This window comes from Lithobates pipiens, unplaced genomic scaffold, assembly GCF_037356315.1.
Source record: "Lithobates pipiens isolate NorthernLeopardFrog02 unplaced genomic scaffold, aLitPip1_a1.2 Scaffold_3, whole genome shotgun sequence".
Classification (NCBI taxonomy): domain Eukaryota; kingdom Metazoa; phylum Chordata; class Amphibia; order Anura; family Ranidae; genus Lithobates; species Lithobates pipiens.
In genome coordinates, this window is record NW_027507790.1 from 81,691,725 (window position 1) to 81,713,224 (window position 21,500).

Below are 21,500 nucleotides of genomic sequence, written 5' to 3' on the forward strand. Positions count from 1 at the left end.
AAACGAATATATATTCGAAGGATCATGCAAGCTTGTACACTTAGAAGGCGAGATTATAGATGTAAAATGTCCAGGGAAGTAACAAGTCAGACTCCACATAAAGATGTCCTCAACTAGTTGTTAAATCCTCATCGGTACACTCCAGCACAAAATGTTGAACTCATACAAAGGAAAATAAGGAGCCACAATAGTGTAAATCCATTTAAAAGAAAAAATTTAATAAAAAGGTAATGAACTCACATGTAACCAAAAGAAATCAAGCGCTTATTCCATAAAAACAGTGCTACAGCAGTAGTCCCGACGCGTTTCGTCCTCTACAGACGTCATTCTTTTAAATGGATTTACACTATTGTGGCTCCTTATTTTCCTTTGTATGAGTTCAACATTTTGTGCTGGAGTGTACCGATGAGGATTTAACAACTAGTTGAGGACATCTTTATGTGGAGTCTGACTTGTTACTTCCCTGGACATTTTACATCTATAATCTCGCCTTCTAAGTGTACAAGCTTGCATGATCCTTCGAATATATATTCGTTTGGATCCATATTATCTGGTAAGCCTTTATTTCTAAAGGTGACGGGAATATCACAGGGTGTCTGCATGCTAGCTTCATCTTGAGAAGGTGGATGGTGACCCGTATTTCACGTTTGGATTGGATCAACATCTTACACAGAGACTTTTTCTATTTATATTCTTTGGAATTGTAATTTTATTCCTATATATTTTTTACACGAATCTTCACATTTAAGGTGTTTTGGGTTAATTACTGTATGATGATGCACTAATTAGGTCATTCATAATTTTGTTTAGCGCTACACTATGTTTTGATATTTGTTAATTATTCACTGTTTTATCCTTGTGATTGTGTTAGCAGCTTTTTTCTGTTTTTTGGATAGCGCAGTGTCACAGGGAACGTTTTTTTGTTTATATATTGAGAGGGCACATAGAATGCCTGCCGTCCGGACCATTCCGGGGGCTCCTCCACGCACATTCATTCTCCGCCTTCTCCACTTTCGGGACCGCGATTTGGTGCTGCGGGAGGCACGCAAGGTGGAGGCCCTTACCTATGAGGGGGCGCGCTTGATGATCTTCCCGGATTATTCCATCGATACTCAGAAGCTACGTCGGTCCTTTGATCAGGTTAAGCTGAACCTCCGCAATAGACGCATTAAGTACAGCATGTTGTTCCCGGCCCGACTTCGTGTGCAGGATGGTGAAACGGTTTGTTTTTTTACATCGCCGGAAGACGCTGCGACCTGGCTGGATACTTTGCCAAGGAACAGGGATGATCGGTGAGCTGCCCCTGGGGTGCTGTTTGTTTGCTTTACACCCATATCCTACATTCAATTTACGCGGCGCCCCTGCCGGACTCGTTGGACATGGGCCGGCTTGCGCTCCGCTTCGAGGCAGAGGGGGTGTTCTACTGTTTTATTTCCCGTTTGATTGCCTACTGTTTTTGATGTGCCTGAGCCTACCCTGACTCTGACTTTCATTTGTTGATGGCGCTCTGTCCCCTTTGTTTTGCAACAGTTCTTCCTTCAAGATTGTACCCCCGGCTCTTGCCGGGTGAACTTAGATAATCATGCCTCTGCAGGGCCCTTTTATCTGACAGATGGACTGGGCCGGACTTGCAGTGCTCAGACGGTTGCACTCATGGTGCTCATCTTTCCATGCACCCCCATGGTAAATGCCAGGGCGGTTTGGTTTGGGGTTAGGACACACCGAAGTTTGGGGGGTGGTGTCGGGGTGGGGGGTGGGGGGTTACGGTTATTGTGTTCAGGTACTTCTTTTGTATGTATTATTCTCCGTTTATATGTATATTGCTGGGGTCAGATTCTTGGTATAGGCTTGCAGTGTCAAAGGAGGAATTTTGGGAATGTCTATTTACTGCTGTGGGGGGTGGTGGTTCTCTGTGATTTTTACAACTGTCTGAAGATATCAGGATCCGATTATTTGTCTTGTTGACTTTTTAAATGTAAAAACAGGGAAATTACATGTTATGGGTATTTTCAGTGTTTCAATATAGTTGATTATACTGTTTAAATATAGATGATCTTTGTTTTTAATAGCAGTTGAGGTTGTCAGTAAATAATGTGCTCTGTCAGTAATTTTCCCATGTTTTGTCTATTAAAAAAATGCTGGGGGAGGTTGGCAACACTACTATGGAGGTTGGCAACACTACTATGGAGGTTGGCAACACTACTATGGAGGTTGTGCTTAAACACAGTGGTCTGCATCCAGTGGGCTTTGTTTCAAGTCCATTCAGACAATAAGGGGAACAGCCACTAATAGTAGTGAGTGAGGCCACTCTTTAGAATAAAGAATTAAATGGTTATAACTTCAGCCACCTATATCTCTGGACCTACTGAGCACTTTGCCATGATGTTTTTACTGAAGGCAACTCTAAAAGACATGCCGGTAGGTTAATTGGCTCCTGTCTAAAATTGTCCCTAGTATACTGTATGTTTGTATGAATGTGAGTTAGGGACCTTAGATTGCAAGCTCCTTGATTGCAGGAACTAATGCAAATGTACAATATACTATATATGTAAAGCATTACGTAAATTGTTGGCGCTATATAAAAATACCTGTAATAAAATAACAAAATGTATTTATGCATTTTTATTTTTTGCATGGAATAAAATTGCCTAGGATTTGGCTTTAATATTGAAAGATAAAATCCTGTCCGCAATTAAAAAAAACAAAACAAAGACACAGCATACTTATTTTATTTGGTCAACTAGAGTTCAGCTTTAGGCAGGGGTCCGGGGCCTCCCTGTTCTCTGTTTAAGGGATGAATCAGGCCCTAATTTTTGCATGAATTCGGACCTGAGCCAAAGTCACACAGGACCCCCGTGCAATTCGCTCCACAGCTGCCCCCCGAAGATGTGTGAACTGGCTCCATTGAGAGGCGGTTACAGTCATGCGAATTGGATGCAGGAAAACCAATTCACATCGGTGTGAACCCAGCATTAGCAATGCAGTTAAAAAAAAAAAAAAAAGCAATGAGCAAGGAAGCTTTCATTGATGTCCCAAAAGCAGAAAGTAATAAAAATGCCCTTAAACTCCAGGGTATATTATTGGAATAATATTGAAGAATAGACCCAACATAAAAAAGGGATATCTAATCCCCAAAATGTTTTTGGGGATTTATTTTTTTTGGCCAAAATAGGAAAGGGTTCAAACACCTGCCAGAATATTTTTCATCACCTAGGTCTCCTTTGGGAAACTTCCCTTCACTTCTTGTCCTTTAACAGGAAGGTAATCTCGCCTATATGAGCGAAATCCTTTTAATTGCAGTGCAATAGGTGTCCCCATGAGAAGAAGATTTTCCCTCTATTCCTTTTCGGGTGATAAACAAATGTTGATTGTTCCTCACTTTCAGTCCTGGTCACTAGGAAAACTAAGGAGGTAAAATCTAACCAATGGGGTGACATACAGTAATACAAACCTGAAAAGGCGTTCTAAACTAAAATTACAAAAAATGCGGGGGCGTGTCCAAGATGGCCGACTGAGCGGACGCACTTGCAGAGAGCTCCGGCCGACCATCCGCTGAAAACAACTCTTAGCCCTGCAGATACCGCACGTGGAGCAGCCTAACCCCGCAAGCACGGTCCCGGGAGGGGGATGACCAAAGGTAGGGGCAGTTCCGGTTGCCGCAGGACCCCCGCATCGGCCAAATCAAAGCCGAGGCCTAGCTCCGGCCTGTCTCCAGACCCGAAGCCTGCGGCCTGCATGGCGTCTCCGCCGGAGGATCCGGACCCGGCGCTGTCGGAGCAGTCGAATTTTACGGCGCTGATGCAGGCTATCACCACCTGCCAATCTACCCTGACGGGCAAGATTGAGTCGGTGCAACTGGATATCAGCCTTATCCGTAGGGATATGGACTCGTTCCGCGCTCGGCTGACTGAGGCGGAGCGGCGGGTGGGAGACTCTGAAGACGTGCTGCGGGATCACTCTGGGACACTCAGAACGCTGCAGACCAGGGTGAAGATACTGGAAAGCAGGGCGGAAGATTCCGAAAACAGGAATCGAAGGAATAACCTTCGCATTGTGGGACTGCCTGAGGGGGCGGAAGGAGCAGACCCCCACACCTTCACGGAAAATTTGCTTCGCACACTCCTGCCCCAGGCACCTTTTTCAAGTTTTTTCACGGTGGAGAGGGCACATAGAATATCAAAACATAGTGTAGCGCTAAACAAAATTATGAATGACCTAATTAGTGCATCATCATACAGTAATTAACCCAAAACACCTTAAATGTGAAGATTCGTGTAAAAAATATATAGGAATAAAATTACAATTCCAAAGAATATAAATAGAAAAAGTCTCTGTGTAAGATGTTGATCCAATCCAAACGTGAAATACGGGTCACCATCCACCTTCTCAAGATGAAGCTAGCATGCAGACACCCTGTGATATTCCCGTCACCTTTAGAAATAAAGGCTTACCAGATAATATGGATCCAAACGAATATATATTCGAAGGATCATGCAAGCTTGTACACTTAGAAGGCGAGATTATAGATGTAAAATGTCCAGGGAAGTAACAAGTCAGACTCCACATAAAGATGTCCTCAACTAGTTGTTAAATCCTCATCGGTACACTCCAGCACAAAATGTTGAACTCATACAAAGGAAAATAAGGAGCCACAATAGTGTAAATCCATTTAAAAGAAAAAATTTAATAAAAAGGTAATGAACTCACATGTAACCAAAAGAAATCAAGCGCTTATTCCATAAAAACAGTGCTACAGCAGTAGTCCCGACGCGTTTCGTCCTCTACAGACGTCATTCTTTTAAATGGATTTACACTATTGTGGCTCCTTATTTTCCTTTGTATGAGTTCAACATTTTGTGCTGGAGTGTACCGATGAGGATTTAACAACTAGTTGAGGACATCTTTATGTGGAGTCTGACTTGTTACTTCCCTGGACATTTTACATCTATAATCTCGCCTTCTAAGTGTACAAGCTTGCATGATCCTTCGAATATATATTCGTTTGGATCCATATTATCTGGTAAGCCTTTATTTCTAAAGGTGACGGGAATATCACAGGGTGTCTGCATGCTAGCTTCATCTTGAGAAGGTGGATGGTGACCCGTATTTCACGTTTGGATTGGATCAACATCTTACACAGAGACTTTTTCTATTTATATTCTTTGGAATTGTAATTTTATTCCTATATATTTTTTACACGAATCTTCACATTTAAGGTGTTTTGGGTTAATTACTGTATGATGATGCACTAATTAGGTCATTCATAATTTTGTTTAGCGCTACACTATGTTTTGATATTTGTTAATTATTCACTGTTTTATCCTTGTGATTGTGTTAGCAGCTTTTTTCTGTTTTTTGGATAGCGCAGTGTCACAGGGAACGTTTTTTTGTTTATATATTGAGAGGGCACATAGAATGCCTGCCGTCCGGACCATTCCGGGGGCTCCTCCACGCACATTCATTCTCCGCCTTCTCCACTTTCGGGACCGCGATTTGGTGCTGCGGGAGGCACGCAAGGTGGAGGCCCTTACCTATGAGGGGGCGCGCTTGATGATCTTCCCGGATTATTCCATCGATACTCAGAAGCTACGTCGGTCCTTTGATCAGGTTAAGCTGAACCTCCGCAATAGACGCATTAAGTACAGCATGTTGTTCCCGGCCCGACTTCGTGTGCAGGATGGTGAAACGGTTTGTTTTTTTACATCGCCGGAAGACGCTGCGACCTGGCTGGATACTTTGCCAAGGAACAGGGATGATCGGTGAGCTGCCCCTGGGGTGCTGTTTGTTTGCTTTACACCCATATCCTACATTCAATTTACGCGGCGCCCCTGCCGGACTCGTTGGACATGGGCCGGCTTGCGCTCCGCTTCGAGGCAGAGGGGGTGTTCTACTGTTTTATTTCCCGTTTGATTGCCTACTGTTTTTGATGTGCCTGAGCCTACCCTGACTCTGACTTTCATTTGTTGATGGCGCTCTGTCCCCTTTGTTTTGCAACAGTTCTTCCTTCAAGATTGTACCCCCGGCTCTTGCCGGGTGAACTTAGATAATCATGCCTCTGCAGGGCCCTTTTATCTGACAGATGGACTGGGCCGGACTTGCAGTGCTCAGACGGTTGCACTCATGGTGCTCATCTTTCCATGCACCCCCATGGTAAATGCCAGGGCGGTTTGGTTTGGGGTTAGGACACACCGAAGTTTGGGGGGTGGTGTCGGGGTGGGGGGTGGGGGGTTACGGTTATTGTGTTCAGGTACTTCTTTTGTATGTATTATTCTCCGTTTATATGTATATTGCTGGGGTCAGATTCTTGGTATAGGCTTGCAGTGTCAAAGGAGGAATTTTGGGAATGTCTATTTACTGCTGTGGGGGGTGGTGGTTCTCGGGGGGGGGGGGGGGGGGGGGTTGGAATTTGTAGACTATCGGGTGGACTCCTGGGTGGCGGGTTGTGGTTCTGGGGAGGCCGTGTCCTTTTATATGAGATGAGTTTATGGCTCCTTTAACCATTCTGTCCTGGAACGTGCGAGGCCTAAACTCGAGGCTCAAGCGTTCCCTGGTATTCACGTATCTCAAGCAGTACTCTCCACAGATCTGCATACTGCAGGAGACTCATCTGAGGGGTGGGAAGACGCTGGCCCTTAAGAAACCCTGGGTTGGGGCATATTATCACTCTACATACTCGGTATATGCCAGGGGGGTCAGTGTTCTGGTACACAGATCTCTCCAGTTCAGCCTTTTGGATCTCCATTTGGACCCGGGTGGCCGATATGTGGTGATCCATGCCATGTGTAATGGACTGGAGATGCTGTTGATCGGTGTCTATGTTCCCCCGCCAGCTACCATGGAGCTCCTCAACAAGTTGACCCCTATCATGGCATTGTACCCTGGTGCTGCAATATTGTTGGCAGGTGACTTCAATATGACCCCGAACCCCTCTTTAGATAGGTTTCGGGTGGGGGTGGGCCAGAGCTCCTCACTCATGGCCTGGATGGACCTCTATGGGCTCACTGATATCTGGCGGTGGAAACATCCTACTGATAGACAATACACGTGCCATTCTGCCACTTATGCTTCCTTTTCGAGGATTGACCTGCTGCTGGCAGACGCCTTGCTACTGCCCCGCACAGTCGGTGTGGAAATCCTGCCTAGGGGTATATCAGATCACGCTCCTATGCTGCTGCGGCTAGAGGTGGGCCCCAACCTGGGGCCCGCCTTGTGGCGGCTTTCTGGTTACTGGGTGGCGGATGAGCGGGTTGCCCCGGAGGTGGAGGGGGAGTTGGGAGCTTACTGGGGGGTGAATGCTGGCACCGCGACGTCCACGGTGCTCTGGGACGCTTTTAAGGCCTACGCTAGAGGTAAATATCAGATTGCCATTTAAAAGGCCAGGAAACATTCTAGGCTGGCACTGGCGGAGGCGGAGAGGAAGGCGCAGGAGCTGGAGAGAGCTTACACGCTGGGGGGTAACGGAGCGTCCTATACTGCCTTACGATCGGTGCACAGGGAGATCGCCTTGCTCAGGACAGAGGGTAGTAGAAAGATATTGTTGGCCCAATCACAGCGCATTTTCGAACAAGGGGAGAAAACGGGCAGACTCCTGGCCTGGTTAGCAAAGGAGAGGGCTTCTGTGGCGCATATCGCCAGGATTAGAGGGGAACAAGGTGAGGTGATATCGGACCCTTCTCAAATTAATGCTCGATTTGTACAATATTACAAGGCCCTCTATGCTCCCAGGGAGGTTTTTACTCTGGAAGCACTTGGTCACTTTTTGGACCGAGTTGACTTCCCGCAGCTCTCTGGTGGTGACCGTACCCGCCTGGAGGATCCGATCTCTCTTGAGGAGGTTCAGGCGGCTATTGTCTCCCTCAGGGGTTCGAAAACTCCGGGCCCGGATGGCCTACCGGCAGAATTCTATAAAACGCACGCTGAAACACTTGCGCCGCGGTTCCACGCCCTACTTCGCACTATGTTAACAGAGGGGAATCTGCCGCCCACTATGTCCGAGGCGGTGATAGTCGTTATCCCCAAGCCAAATAAGGACCCTGAGTGTTGCTCCTCCTACCGCCCAATTTCTCTGCTTAATGTCGACGCAAAAATCGTGACAAAGATTTTGGCAAATCGGCTCAATTCTGTTATCTTGACCCTGGTTCACGGTGATCAAATGGGCTTTATGCCGGGCAAGGGCACTGACATTAACATTAGACGCCTATATACCCACATTTCTAGGGCTAGGGTTGGGCAGGGACAGGGAGTAGTTGCGTCGCTCGACGCAGAAAAAGCGTTTGACTCTGTCGAATGGCAATTTCTCTGGGGAGTTTTAGAGCGCTTTCACTTTGGCCCTAAATTTATCTCCTGGATTCGGCTGCTTTATAACCATCCCGTGGCCAGAATTCGCACCAATGGTACGGTGTCTGCGGAGTTTGCGCTGGGTAGGGGCACGAGGCAGGGGTGCCCTCTATCCCCTGGCCTCTTCGCGCTGGCAGTAGAACCCCTGGCCATACTTTTAAGGGCGTCGGAGGAATTTGTAGGGCTGCGGGTGGGCCCCCTTAGAGAAAAAATTTCGCTTTATGCGGACGACGCACTTCTGTACCTCCCGGATGCATCTGTCTCCCTACAAAAGGCCCTGTGTATCATGGAGGAATTCGCTTCCTTCTCGGGGATTAGGATTAACTGGGATAAATCCTTGCTGTTCTCACTCTCTCAGGATCCTCGGGACGAGATCACGCCGACGCCACTGAAATTTGTTCACGGGTTCCGCTACCTGGGGATAGTGGTGCGAGGAGATCCCAAGCAATATCTAGCTGACAACGTGTACCCCATCTTAGATGACCTGATTGTCAAGTGCCAGATGTGGAAGTCTTTGCCCTTATCACCGGTGGGTAGAATCAACCTCTTAAAAATGACCTTTTTGCCAAAGTTCTTGTATGTCTTTCGGAACACCCCTACCCCGATCCCAAACTCCTTCTTCCTCAGGGCGGATCGGGTGATCACTACGTTTATTTGGGCCGGAGCGGTACCCAGGGTGGCGAGGCTTGCCCTTCAGCTGCCTCTTTCGGCTGGGGGGCTGGCCTTGCCGTGCCTGAAACAATACTATTGGGCGGCGGTGCTGGTGACGGTGAGGTGGTGGTTTGTACAATCGAGGTCCAATCCGTCGGTTAACCTGGAGGCGGCCATTCTGGGGTCCTATGATGCGCTTAGTAATTTGGTATTTAGGGGCCCTAAAGCTCACCCTACGGTCACGTCGACCATGGCGACGACGGTGCGTGTGTGGATGCAGGTGTCGAGGAAACTTAACGGTCCTCTGGAGGTCTCACCCCATACGCCGTTGTGGGGCAATCCGCAGTTGCACCACTTCAACTCTATCCCAGATCCTGCACTGTGGGCCAAATATGGCATTACGACCATACAGCATGTTATGCCTAGGGGGGTCCTCCTCAATTTTGATACCCTCAAGACGGATTTTGGGTTGCCGAATAAGATGTTTTTTCGATACCTGCAGCTGCGCCATGCGACACGGGCCCAATTCCCTACCCCAATCTCTGTCTGCTCGCACCAGATTGAGAAGTTTCTCATTTCCAAATATGCGGATCGTGTCCTCTCCTCCTTGTACCTCAGGCTCTCCACTTCGGAACCCGTAGAGGAGTCTGCGCTTTTTCGCAAGTGGAGGTCTGATCTTCCATCTGAGTGGGGAGGACTGGCAGGAAGGCATCCAGAATTATATCCCCCGGATGATCTCTGCGCGAGATAGATTCATTCAACTGAAGTTTCTTCATAGGGCCTACTACACTCCACAGAGACTCTCAAGAATATACCCACTAAGCTCCGATAGATGTCCGAAATGTGACGTGGCGGTTGGGACATTTATGCATGTAGTGTGGGAATGCCCAGCTATTCAGACCTTCTGGAGGGAGGTGGTGGGGGTTCTGAATTCGGTAGGGGGTCTCTCGGTGGGGATGGACCCTGTGGTCCTGCTTTTAGGGGTGTGTGACGGAGTGGTGGTGGGTACACATAGGCAATTGTTTGTATTTTATGCGGCATTTTATGCCAGGAAGACCATTCTCCTTAATTGGAAGAAGGCGGACCCCCCTGGGATATCTCAATGGAGAGGGTTGATTGACTCCGCTCTTCCACTATATAAGTTGACATATATGAGTCGGAAGTGCCCGTCTAAATTCGACAAGATTTGGGGTTCTTGGGTGGGAGTGTAGATGGTACAATCGTGGGGTGGTTGGTTATGGGATCTGGGATGTTCTCTTGCATTTACTTGATCAATAATGGATACTAGGGGAAGAATGTTGTATTGCTGTGGCTTGCCTATTCCTATGAGCTCTTTCCGGAGGCATGGCTTCTGGTTTCTTCCCCCCCCCCCCCCCCCTCTTCCTCTCATCCTCCTTTTTTCCTTTTACTCAATTTCCTCTCCTCTACTTTTTGACCTGCACCAGTTGATATGTAAAGTCTGATTGACCGACTGTACACTGAACACTATGTTATGTTGTGATGTACGATGCACTGTTGTATTGTACCAATGTCTGTTTATTTCATTCAATGGTGATAAATAAAAACTTACCTGTTAAAAAAAAAAATTACAAAAAATGCATTTAGCTTTAGATACACGTTGGGGGAGGAAATAAAACACAAGTTCTTGACACCTGTTGAGAGTTACTCTTACAAAAGTCTCCTGAAATTTCAAACAAGGACATGTACTCTAGGCTGGCCACCGCCAAACCATATTATGATATGCTCTGATATTGCTTATTGCATCATAAGGCCTGATTCACACCTATGCATTTTAGTGCTTTTTGCAGATTTGCACTACAGTCTACTCAACATGGTTTCCTATGGAATTCGTTCTGTAGTGCAGATCTGCACAATGCACGAAAAATGCATAGGTGTGAATCAGGCCTAACACACATTATACTAATTGCAAATTGTGGAAGCTTCAAGTTTTTCATCAAACTCCTTCAAGTCCACTAAAATAAATAAAAAAATTTAAATAGAAAGACAGCTTAAAAAAAACACATTCATAAAACGTGGTGTGCTTTACAAATGTGATTTGCACTCCACTAGCATTGGGAGTCTGAAATCGGTGAAGCATGGTTTGTATTTTTTGACCCAATGTACCAAACGTTTTGAAAAAGCAAAAACTGCACCTGAGCAACCAAGCAAGGGTATGTTCACATTTGAAAGCAAAATTAGGGTTGAGAAAAGAGTTTTCTGAATTGGCTCTTTAGGCTTCTTCTCCCTTTATTCCTACAGGAAGTATTCCAGTATTCCAGTACTCACCGCTTCTACATCCTCGTTTTTAAGTACAAGCTCTCTGTCTTTTGCTCTTATTTCATCTCTCTGTTTATCCACCACCTCCTTTAATTTTTTCATCACTTGCCTTTCTCTCTCAGACATGCCTAGAAGGAAAGAAAATACTTGAAGTTAGAAAGCAACCAAGCTGCTGCCTGTTCACTTCCTGGATTTACAAAGCTCTGCTGCTCTCATTGGCCCTCTTATGACTCATCCCCTCTCCCTTCCTGGAAAACTCTCACAAGAGAGAGAGAGCTGTGCATGATGTCATAACGCCTAAGCTAATTACCAGACAAGAAACAGGAAGTGGGTGGTATAAGGTATTTACTGTCAGAAAAAAATAATGTTTTTACTATCCAAAGTTAAAATAACAAAAAGGGCAGAAGATTTAATAGATGGAAAGATAAAAAAAAAAAAATTACTGAAGTCCTGCTTAACCACTTGTTTACTGGACACTTATACTTCCTTCCATTTCAGCACTGTCACACTTCGAATGACAACTGTGCAGTCATACAACACTGTAAACCCATATTCAATCATTTTGATCCACACAAATAGAGCTTTCATTTGGTGGTATTTAATCATCACTTTTTTTTTTGTTTAGAAAAAAACAAAAAGTTTTTCATATTTTGTTATAAAATTTTGCAAACAGGCAAGGTTTCTCCTTCACTAATGGGTACTGATCAGGTGGCACCGACGAGGCTGCACTGATGGGTGGCACCAATAGGCAGCACTGATTAGCAAGACTGATGGACACTGATAGATAACAATCGGTCCCCTTGGTGCCCACCACTGCTAACAGAAGCCGGTTAATGCTTTTTTTTATTTTCCTTAGGCTGACAGTTTGAAGCAAAAAATAAAAAAAATAAATAAAAAGAAGAGACACCGCTAATAACCGGCTTCTGTTTACTTCTGCAAATCAGCCGAGGCCCAAGGGCCCCAGGGGGTGCTCCCGCAGCGCGAGAACGGGAGGACGTACATGGATGCCCTCCTGGCAGTTTAAGACTGCAATGTAGTAGTCTTTCAGGTATAGCGTGCACAAAGTGGTTAACCTTTGTCGCCGCTGGCCATCATACGATGGCTAGGCTGCGCGGCTCCCGTTTTGGGTGGGCTTCATATGACATCCGTCCATTTAAACAGGAAATGCGCTCATCCATGTTCCTTCAGTGGCGGCGTGTTACGGAGACGCTGCTCGTCACGAGGGGGATGAACAGCCATTTGGCATGGCTGTATACCACGTGATCAGCTGTGATAAAATCACGGTCGATCACAGATGGTACTGCCCAATTTGCACAGCACATGTGCGCCACGCGTGCACGCCGGTGGCGGCATGTTCCCGGGAACACTGCTCGTCACGGACGCTGGTAAACTGTCATTGGACGGCGGCTGTTTACCACATGATCAGCTGTGATCCTTTCACAGCCGATCACTAAATGTAAACATAGAGCGGTAACGAGATGCTACCAGGTTCTCCTCCTCACACCAATCCTGTGTGAGGAGATTCCGGTAACATCTCGTTACCTCTTACAGTGTACACCAACACACACTGATTGCCCCCCCCCCCTCCAATAAAGAGGACCTGTCACAGTCCATACGAGTACCCGACGCAGTACATACGAGTACCCGAGTACCCAACTATCTGACGCAGTCCATACAAGTACCTGTCACAGTTCATATGAGCACCGAGTACCTGTCACCAAGCCATCAGAGTACCTGTCTCCAGGCCATCAGAGTAACCAAGTACCTGTCACCAGGCCATCAGAGTAACCAAGTACCTGTCACCAGGCCATCAGAGTACCAGAGTTCCTGTCACCAGGCCATCAGAGTAACCGAGTACCTGTCTCCAGGCCATCAGAGTAACCGAGTACCTGTCTCCAGGCCATCAGAGTAACCGAGTACCTGTCTCCAGGCCATCAGAGTAACCGAGTACCTGTCACCAGGCCATCAGAGAACCAGAGTACCTGTCACCAGGCCATCAGAGTACCAGAGTACCTGTCACCAGGACATCAGAGTACCAGAGTACCTGTCACCAGGACATCAGAGTACCAGAGTACCTGTCACCAGGACATCAGAGTACCTGTCACCAGGACATCAGAGTACCAGAGTATCTGTCACCAGGACATCAGAGTACCAGAGTACCTGTCTGCAGCTCATCAAGCTACTAGAGTACCTGTCTCCAGCCCATCAGAGTACCAGAGTACCTATTTGCAGCCCATGCCTCATAGAATATATGTTGGGGTGTTTGCTTTCCAAAATGGGGTAATTTTGTGGGTAATTCCATTGTCCTGGTGCTCAAGGTCCTTCAAAAGTGTGATAGGTAGGAATGAAATTATATATGTAATTTAAGCTCCTAGATAGCCTGAAGGTACTACTTCAATGTTGGGCCTCTGTATGTGGCCAGGCTGTGTACAAGTCTCACACATGTGATATCACCATACTCAGGAAGAGTAGCAGAATGCATTTTGGGGTATAATTTGTTGTATGCATATGCTGTGTGTGAGAAACAACCTGATAATATGACAATTTTGTAAAAAAAAAAAAAAAAAAAATCTTAATTTTGCAAAAGAATTGTGGGAAAAAATTGCAACTTAAAAAAAAAAAAAAAAAAAACACACCATGCTACTCAATACCTTGGAATGTCAACTTTCTAAAAAGGGGTCATTTGGGGGGTATTTGTACTTTACTCACTTGTTAGTGTCTCAATAAATGAGATACACCTGATGTACTGAAGGCCTGATCAGATGTCATAAATTGTGATCAATTTGCAGTGATTGGCACCATAGTTTGTAGACTCTATAAATTTCACAAAGACCAAATAACTAATTTGGGTTATTTTTACCAAAGATTTTGGCCAAAATTTACGAAGAAAAATGACTTATTAGCAAAAAATTGTGACAGAAACAAAGAAAAAGGCATTTTTTTTAGTCTTTTTATTTATAGCACAAAAAATAGAATATTAAAAATGCATTAAATAGCGTTTTTGGTTTGTGGTGCTCAGATGCAGTGTAATTCTGCTTCAAGAATGGTAGTCTTTTTTCAATTACAATTTTTTCCTCCTGTTTCTCTTGTTTTGCTTCCTGACTGTACTAAAGACATTAACCACTTAAGTCCCGGACCAATTTGCAGCCAAAGGATCAGGCCCCTTTTTGCGATTCGGCACTGCGTCGCTTTAACTGACAATTGCGCGGTCGTGCAACGTGGCTCCCAAACAAAATTATCGTACTTTCTTTCTCACAAATAGAGCTTTCTTTTGGTGGTATTTGATCGCCTCTGCGTTTTTTAATTTTTGCGCTATAAACAAAAATAGAGCGACAATTTTGAAAAAAAAATGCAATTTTTTGACATTTTGCTATAATAAATATCCCCCAAAAATATATAAAAAAAATTTTTTTCCTCAGTTTAGGCCGATACGTATTCTTCTACATATTTTTGGTAAAAAAAAAAATCGCAATTAGCGATTATTGATTGGTTTGCGCAAAAGTTATAGCGTTTATAAAATAGATGATAGTTTTATAGCATTTTTATTAATTTTTTTAACTAGTAATGGCAGTGATTAGCGATTTGTATTGTGACTGCGACATTATGGCGGATACATCGGACATTTTTGACACATTTTTGGGACCATTGTCATTTACACAGAAATCAATGCTATTTAAATGTATTGATTCCTGTGTAAATGACACTGGCAGTGAAGGAGTTAACCACTAGGGGGCAGTGTAGTGTTATGTATGAAGTTATGTTTTTTTTCTTTAAGTGCTCCCGACCCATGGCTGGGCACTTAAAGAATCACGTACCGGTACGTGATTGTGCCCAGCCGTGCCATTGTGCCGACGTATATCGGCGTGGGGCGGTCCTTAACCACTTCCCACCCGGCCAATGCACATATACAGCCGGGTGGGAGCCGCCTACTCCTGATAGGATGTTCAGGAACGTCCATCAGGAGGAGCGGGTTCGTGCCCGCGCAGCGGCGCGATCCCGATGCGCCTGTGTCACCGGGACACGGCGCATCTCAGATCGGTAGGAGGGCTCTGTGATTGGCCCTCCTGATCACATGACGGCCGTGTCCAATCACGGCCGTCATGTGATGTAAACAAACAGCCGGTTGCTAGGCAATCGGCTCCTCCTCTCCTCACACAGAAGTCATCGCTGAGGAGAGGAGAGCAGATTGCTGCAGCCGGCTGATGATCAGTGAGTATGAGCTGTTTTTTACAGCTTTTTACTCACTGATCTTCAGTCTAGTGTAAACACACAACACACCACACAGTGTAAACACAGTCCCCACATATGTCCCCATAACACACATGTCCCCAAAACATACATGTCCCCAAAAAATAAAAACACATGTCCCTAATAATAAAAAGATGTCCCCCACATATGTCCCACTAAAATCACTTGTCCCAATGATTATGTGCACACATATGTACGTGATCACCTGCACACATATGTACATGATCATTTGCGTACATATGTCCGTGATCACACAAACCAATTATTATACACTTAACGGAATTTTTTTTACCAAAAACATGTAGCAGAATACATTTTGGCTTAAATTTATGACAAAATTTGATTTTATTGGATTTCTTTTAAAATAGAAAAAAGAAAATATTGTTTTTTTTCCAAATTTCCGCTTTTTTGCGCTTATATCGCAAAAAATAAAAACCGTAGAGGTGATCAAATACCACCAAAATAAATCTCTATTTGTGCGAACAAAATGATAAAAATTTCATTTGGGTACAGTGTAGCATGACTGTGCAATTGTCACTGAAAGCGCTAGAGCGATGAAAGCTGAAAATTGGGCTGGGAAGGAAGGGGGCGAAAGTGCCCGGTATTGAAGTGGCTAAGTGGTTAAAGGGATTGTAAAGTAATTTTTTTTTTTTTTTTTAATAAACAGGTTATACTTACCTCCACTGTGCAGCTCGAGTGGCCCTCGAACCTGCTCTTCTGGGGTCCCTCAGCGGCTGTCTCGGCTTCCTCCCACAGGTACTTCCCAGGTTCATGCAAACTCCCTCGCATGGTGAGAAGCACCTGCGTGTGCGCTCCCATGATACAGCCGGCGGCTATAGCCCCTCGCTGTATCACACGGCCCCGCCCCCCTGGCGCTCCGCGTCAGTGGATGTGATTGACAGCAGCGCAAGCCAATGGCTGCGCTGCTTTCCATCCATCCACTCCAGCCAATCAGCGGCCAGGCTGAGTGGTGAAGAGGACGTCGGGGGCGAACGCGGGATTTTCGAGGGGTGAGGCAAGTAAAACGGGGGGGACTGGGGGCGCCGGCAGTGTCAGATGTTTTTTCGCCTTAATGCATACAATGCATTAAAGTAAAAAAACATTTACCTTTACAACCCCTTTAAGGCATCGTACACACAGGACATTTTTGGAACTCTCCCAAAAGCCTTTCCTCCTGGTAGCAGGCTTTTTGGCAGACAAAACACACCCGACACCTGTATAGATAAAAAAAAAAAAAAAAAAAAAAAAAAAAGTGTAGCGCATTAAGGCGCGTTAACAGGCGTCAAGCACTTGAGTGTTAATTCATTTAATTTGCCAGAATATTAAAGTGATTGTAAACCTCAGTCATGGAATCTGAGCAAAGCACATACAGTATAAAAAGCAATTGGTGGTCACTCTGACAGAGCTAGTAGCTAGCAGTTTACACATACCCTAAATATGTGGTGATGAACGCAAGAAACAGACTCCAAAACGCAGTTAAAGCGGTTGTAATAAAAAAAATAAAAAAAATGTTGTTCCTGTCCTATTAAAGCATGAAAAACATTACAGTGCTTGTGCTGTGTAATTTGTCCCTTTCTATAATCTAAAATACCTGGTTGTTCCTGCCTTGTGCTGTCCTCCCCTCTGTAAACTGACCACAATTATTGTGGTTGCTGATCCATGATACCGTGGTCAGTTTACATGCATCACTCCGCTGTCTCTCCTCTCCCTTCCTGTCAGCTAGTCTCTGCCGATCTGCTCCCTGCCCCTCCTGCTAGAATACCAAATACTGATAAAATAACTGTTTTATACCTAGAATCCCCTGTTACATAAATGTATGTGCCCCAGTGTATGTGCTTTATTATAATATGCATCTTTATACCTCATTTCAGAGAACCGCTCTATGCTCACGTGACCGCCCACCGCTCTCCTCCCGCGTGATGTCAGCGGGAGATCCTCAGCCCCTCAGATCAGGGGAGGAGAGCGGCAGGCGGTCACGTGAGCGCCGAGAAGCATTTTGAAATGAGGTAAAAAGCTGCAAATTTCTTATAAAGCACTTACACTATGGCACATAACTTAACTAACACACTGGATTCTAGGAATAAGACAAATGTACGACCACTTTACATTTTGAGACTGTTACAGAATAGGACATTTTTCTGTAACTTGTACAGCCCATAAAATTTTAGCTTTTACGGCAAATATTATAGATGTTTTAAATAAATTAAAAATCACATTCTAGCCTGACTCCATGTGACTCCCATCCTATTGTGAAATATCACCTTCCAGATATTTAATAATGCTAAAGCAGACATCCTGCTGACAGTATTAGTGACTCATCTGTATTCCCCATCAGGCAAACATGCTTCACCATTTCCAAACCAGGCTGTTCTATTCTAAGTAAAAACACAGACACGGAGATGTATTTCTGTCTAGAACAGATGAATGACCTAAGGAAGCACAGCTAAATTTAAATCCTCAGAATGGGTCCAATACAAGGACGACACAAATACAGTTTTCAGGGCCATACATGGTATTTAACCACTTCAGCCCCGGACGATTTTACCCCCTTCCTTACCAGAGCACTTTTTGCGATTCGGTGCTGCGTCGCTTTAACTGACAATTTTGCGGTCGTGCAACGTTGCACCCAAACAAAATTGACGTCATGTTTTCCCCACAAATAGAGCCTTCTTTTGGTGGTATTTGATCATCTCTGCAGTATTTTTTGCGCTATAAACAAGAGCGACAATTTTGAAAAAAAAAAAACAAAAAAAAAAAAACACTATATTTTTTACTTTTTGCTATAACAAATATCCATTTAAAAAAAAAAACTAAATTTTTTCCTCAGTTTAGGCCAATACGTATTCTTCTACATATTTTTGGTATCGCAATAAGCGTATATTGATTGGTTAGCGCAAAAGTTATAGCATCTACAAAATAGGGGATTTTTTTTTTTTTACTAGTAATGGCGGCGATCTGCGATTTATTTTTGTGACTGCAACATTGTGACAGACATATCGGACACTTTTGACACATTTTTTGGGACCATTCACATAGCGATAGGTGCTATAAAATTGCACCAATTACTGTGTAGATGTGACTGGCAGGGAAGGGGTTAACACCAGGGGGCGCTGCAGGGGTTGTGTTCCCTGGGAGTGATTCTAACTGTGGGGGGAGGGGACTTACAAGGGGAGGAGACCGATCAGTGTTCCTCTGTAATGGGAACACACCATTGGTCTCAACTCCTCTGTCAGGAAGTGGATCTGTGTGTTTACATACACAGATCCACGGTTCTGCTGTGTTCCTGGGCAATCGTGGGTGCCCGGCGGACATCAAGGCTGCCGGGCACGCGCACTGGGTCCCAAGCAACGCCGCGGGTGCGCACGCACCCTAGATGGTCGGGAATGGGAGGACGTCAAATGACGCCCGCCCAGGATGGGAGATCCCATCTGCGGGCGTCATATTACTATGGGCGGGTAGGGAAGTGGTTAAAGTGCACTCAACCTGAACCACACGTGCCAGATGAATTAATGCATACTTACCTCCAGACTAGCTTTTAGCTGTCCTCTAAAGGTAGCTGCGGTGGAATCACCTGGTTGGAGGTTACAACCCTCAAAAGGCAAGGCAATTATAAAATTAGGGAACAGTTTAAAGTGAACCAGTACTCAGATCACACACACACACACACACACACACACACACACACACACACACTCTACAGTATTTACGTAAGTATTTACATATTATGAAAAAGCACAAAAATATCTACCTTTTACTACAGGTAAGCCTATAATAAGTCTTATCTGAAGCTAACCCGGATATCTCCTAAGAAATAACTCAAGGAGCCATGTCACCCGCCAAAGCGGTGTACGCGGACCGCTGCCGGGGCTTCCATCTAATGCAAGTAATTCATAATGAGCTAGCATGCTATGCATACTACTAGAGCATTATGCCTTTGTCTTACAGGGTTTTTGTTTTTTTAGTTAGTGGGTTTACATCCACTTTAAAAGCAGTAGTAAAAACAATACAGCAAATTCAGGAAAAAACATATTACAATATAATGGACTTTCAAAACACAATGGAATGAGCTACAGAGTGCCTTATAGGTGTTCTTACTATTTCTGCAGCTTATTTGCAATTTTGCCAAAACCTGTTAGTTTTTTTCAGTACTTTAATATATAAATATCCTTAAAAAAAAAAAAAAAAAAAAAAAAAACACAAGTCCTGATCGGGATTGATGGTCTCAGAATTTCTTATAGCTCTTGGATACTCAGCTGGTTAGATATATTCAATCAAATTCTTGAGTCTGTACACCTGCTGTGGCTATTAGGCCGGGTTCACACCGCTGCGATGCGGGAACGCCGCAAATCCGCGGCATTTTCCCGCATCGCATGACTCCCGCCGGCAGTTCACACTGCCCTATGCGGACGGCTGGGAGTGTCAATGATATGTTAATGACACCCCCAGATCCGTCCGCATATCGCAGTGCGATCTGCCGACTCGCGCAGGAATCGGATTGCATGGTGTGAACACCCATGCGATCCGATTCTGTTGCGGACCAAAAAAAGGGTCCCGTGCGAGTTTGCTGCGGGAGCGATGCGAATTCAGCCATACTATCTGTATGGCTGAACTCGCATCGCTACGGAGATCGGATGTGATTTGCGGTGCGAATCACATCCGGATCTCCCCCGCAGCAGTGTGAACCCAGCCTTAGGTGGATGTTATATTACAGAAAATGGAAAGGGAGAATTTGGAACACCCAAAAGGTGAGTGGGAACAACCAAAATGATCAAATAACCAGTGTCAAGTTATGGCAGGGAGATCTCAGTGGTATGGTAGCCAAGCTATATTGGGGCAGATTCAGCCCTTTTTGGTCCACCTATAATTTAAACATCACTTACCGGTGGAATGATCCTATAAGTAAAGGAGAAATGGCTACCTGCCAGAAAAAAAAAATTAACACTAGTTGTGCTTACCTTCATGCTTCTGAAACTCCTCATCGGTTAAAGTGACATCTTTTGAGGACAGGTTTGATAGTAGTTGTTGGTTTTCCTCTTGTAGCTGAGCTATTTGACCCAGGAGGTCTTGCGCTTCGCCCCTCCATACATCTTCTACCAGTTCCAGCTCCTGAAAGATCATACTATTACCGATACAATACTTTTTACCATGGACATGTGCATGTGTGGGTATACTGTCCAATTTCCAAAGCTGGATTCTGGTTTAAAGGCTGAGAGCCTGAGCCAGGTGCTGGTCCAAGCTCCTGGGTTGATCCCGACCATACGGTCATGATCCTTCCCCAGCCTGGACAGGCTATGTTTTATCAGCCGACAGCAGGGTTCAGTCTGCTGTTGGCTGAAAACCGGTCACAGGAGTGCAGAACGAACTTCACTTCAGTGATCCATAAGAGAAGTATAGCCAAACGAGTTGTGTCTGTACTACTACGTCTTTAAAAGATGTGTACATTTGTACTTTACTATAGATTACTATTCCATATGAAATAATATACCTGGCCAAGGTTAATGTGTTCATTTTACTGTGAAAACTTTTAATGTGACAGTTACTTACATAATAACTGACCTTTGCAAAAAAAAAAAAAAAAAAAGGCTTTATAGGTGACAATTTTTATCTTTGCTTTCTTCAAGCTAAGGGCTCGGGGGAAATCGAATACTTCCAGGTATGTAAAATGCCCCAATCCATATTGTGGTTTCACCCTCCAGCCCACTGTCACTACAAGGCATAGTAGTCATGTAGGGGCTACTGGGAAGAACCAAAAACATGGAACCAGGTATTCAAATCACAAAAAAAGTGCATTAGATGCAGAAAACTTTCCAAATCACAAAGAAGTGTGTTGGATGCAGAAGACTGTTCAATAGAGTGAAGGTATGTAGCACAGTTAAGTATTTACAGTGTTGCAGTTTAACTTAGCAAAAGGAGCATAAACATGAACATTTTTGGCCAAACTGGTGGCCCGTTAAGGCAGCAGGGGAAAACAGGAAAGCCAAGTAAAG

At 44.9% G+C, this 21,500-nt stretch overlaps 1 protein-coding gene across 3 annotated transcripts in view; it reads right to left on the minus strand.

The window, feature by feature from the left end:
• Positions 1-21,500, minus strand: part of RILPL1 (Rab interacting lysosomal protein like 1) — a 78,479-nt gene that overhangs the window by 34,788 nt on the left and 22,191 nt on the right. For all 3 annotated transcript variants that reach the window (XM_077461919.1, XM_077461920.1, XM_077461921.1), the window contains exons 2-3: positions 20,469-20,619; positions 11,275-11,393 (exon numbers count right to left, since the gene is read on the minus strand). In XM_077461919.1, the coding sequence (XP_077318045.1) occupies positions 11,275-11,393; positions 20,469-20,619 (270 nt within the window). The remainder of the gene's footprint in view (positions 1-11,274; positions 11,394-20,468; positions 20,620-21,500) is intronic.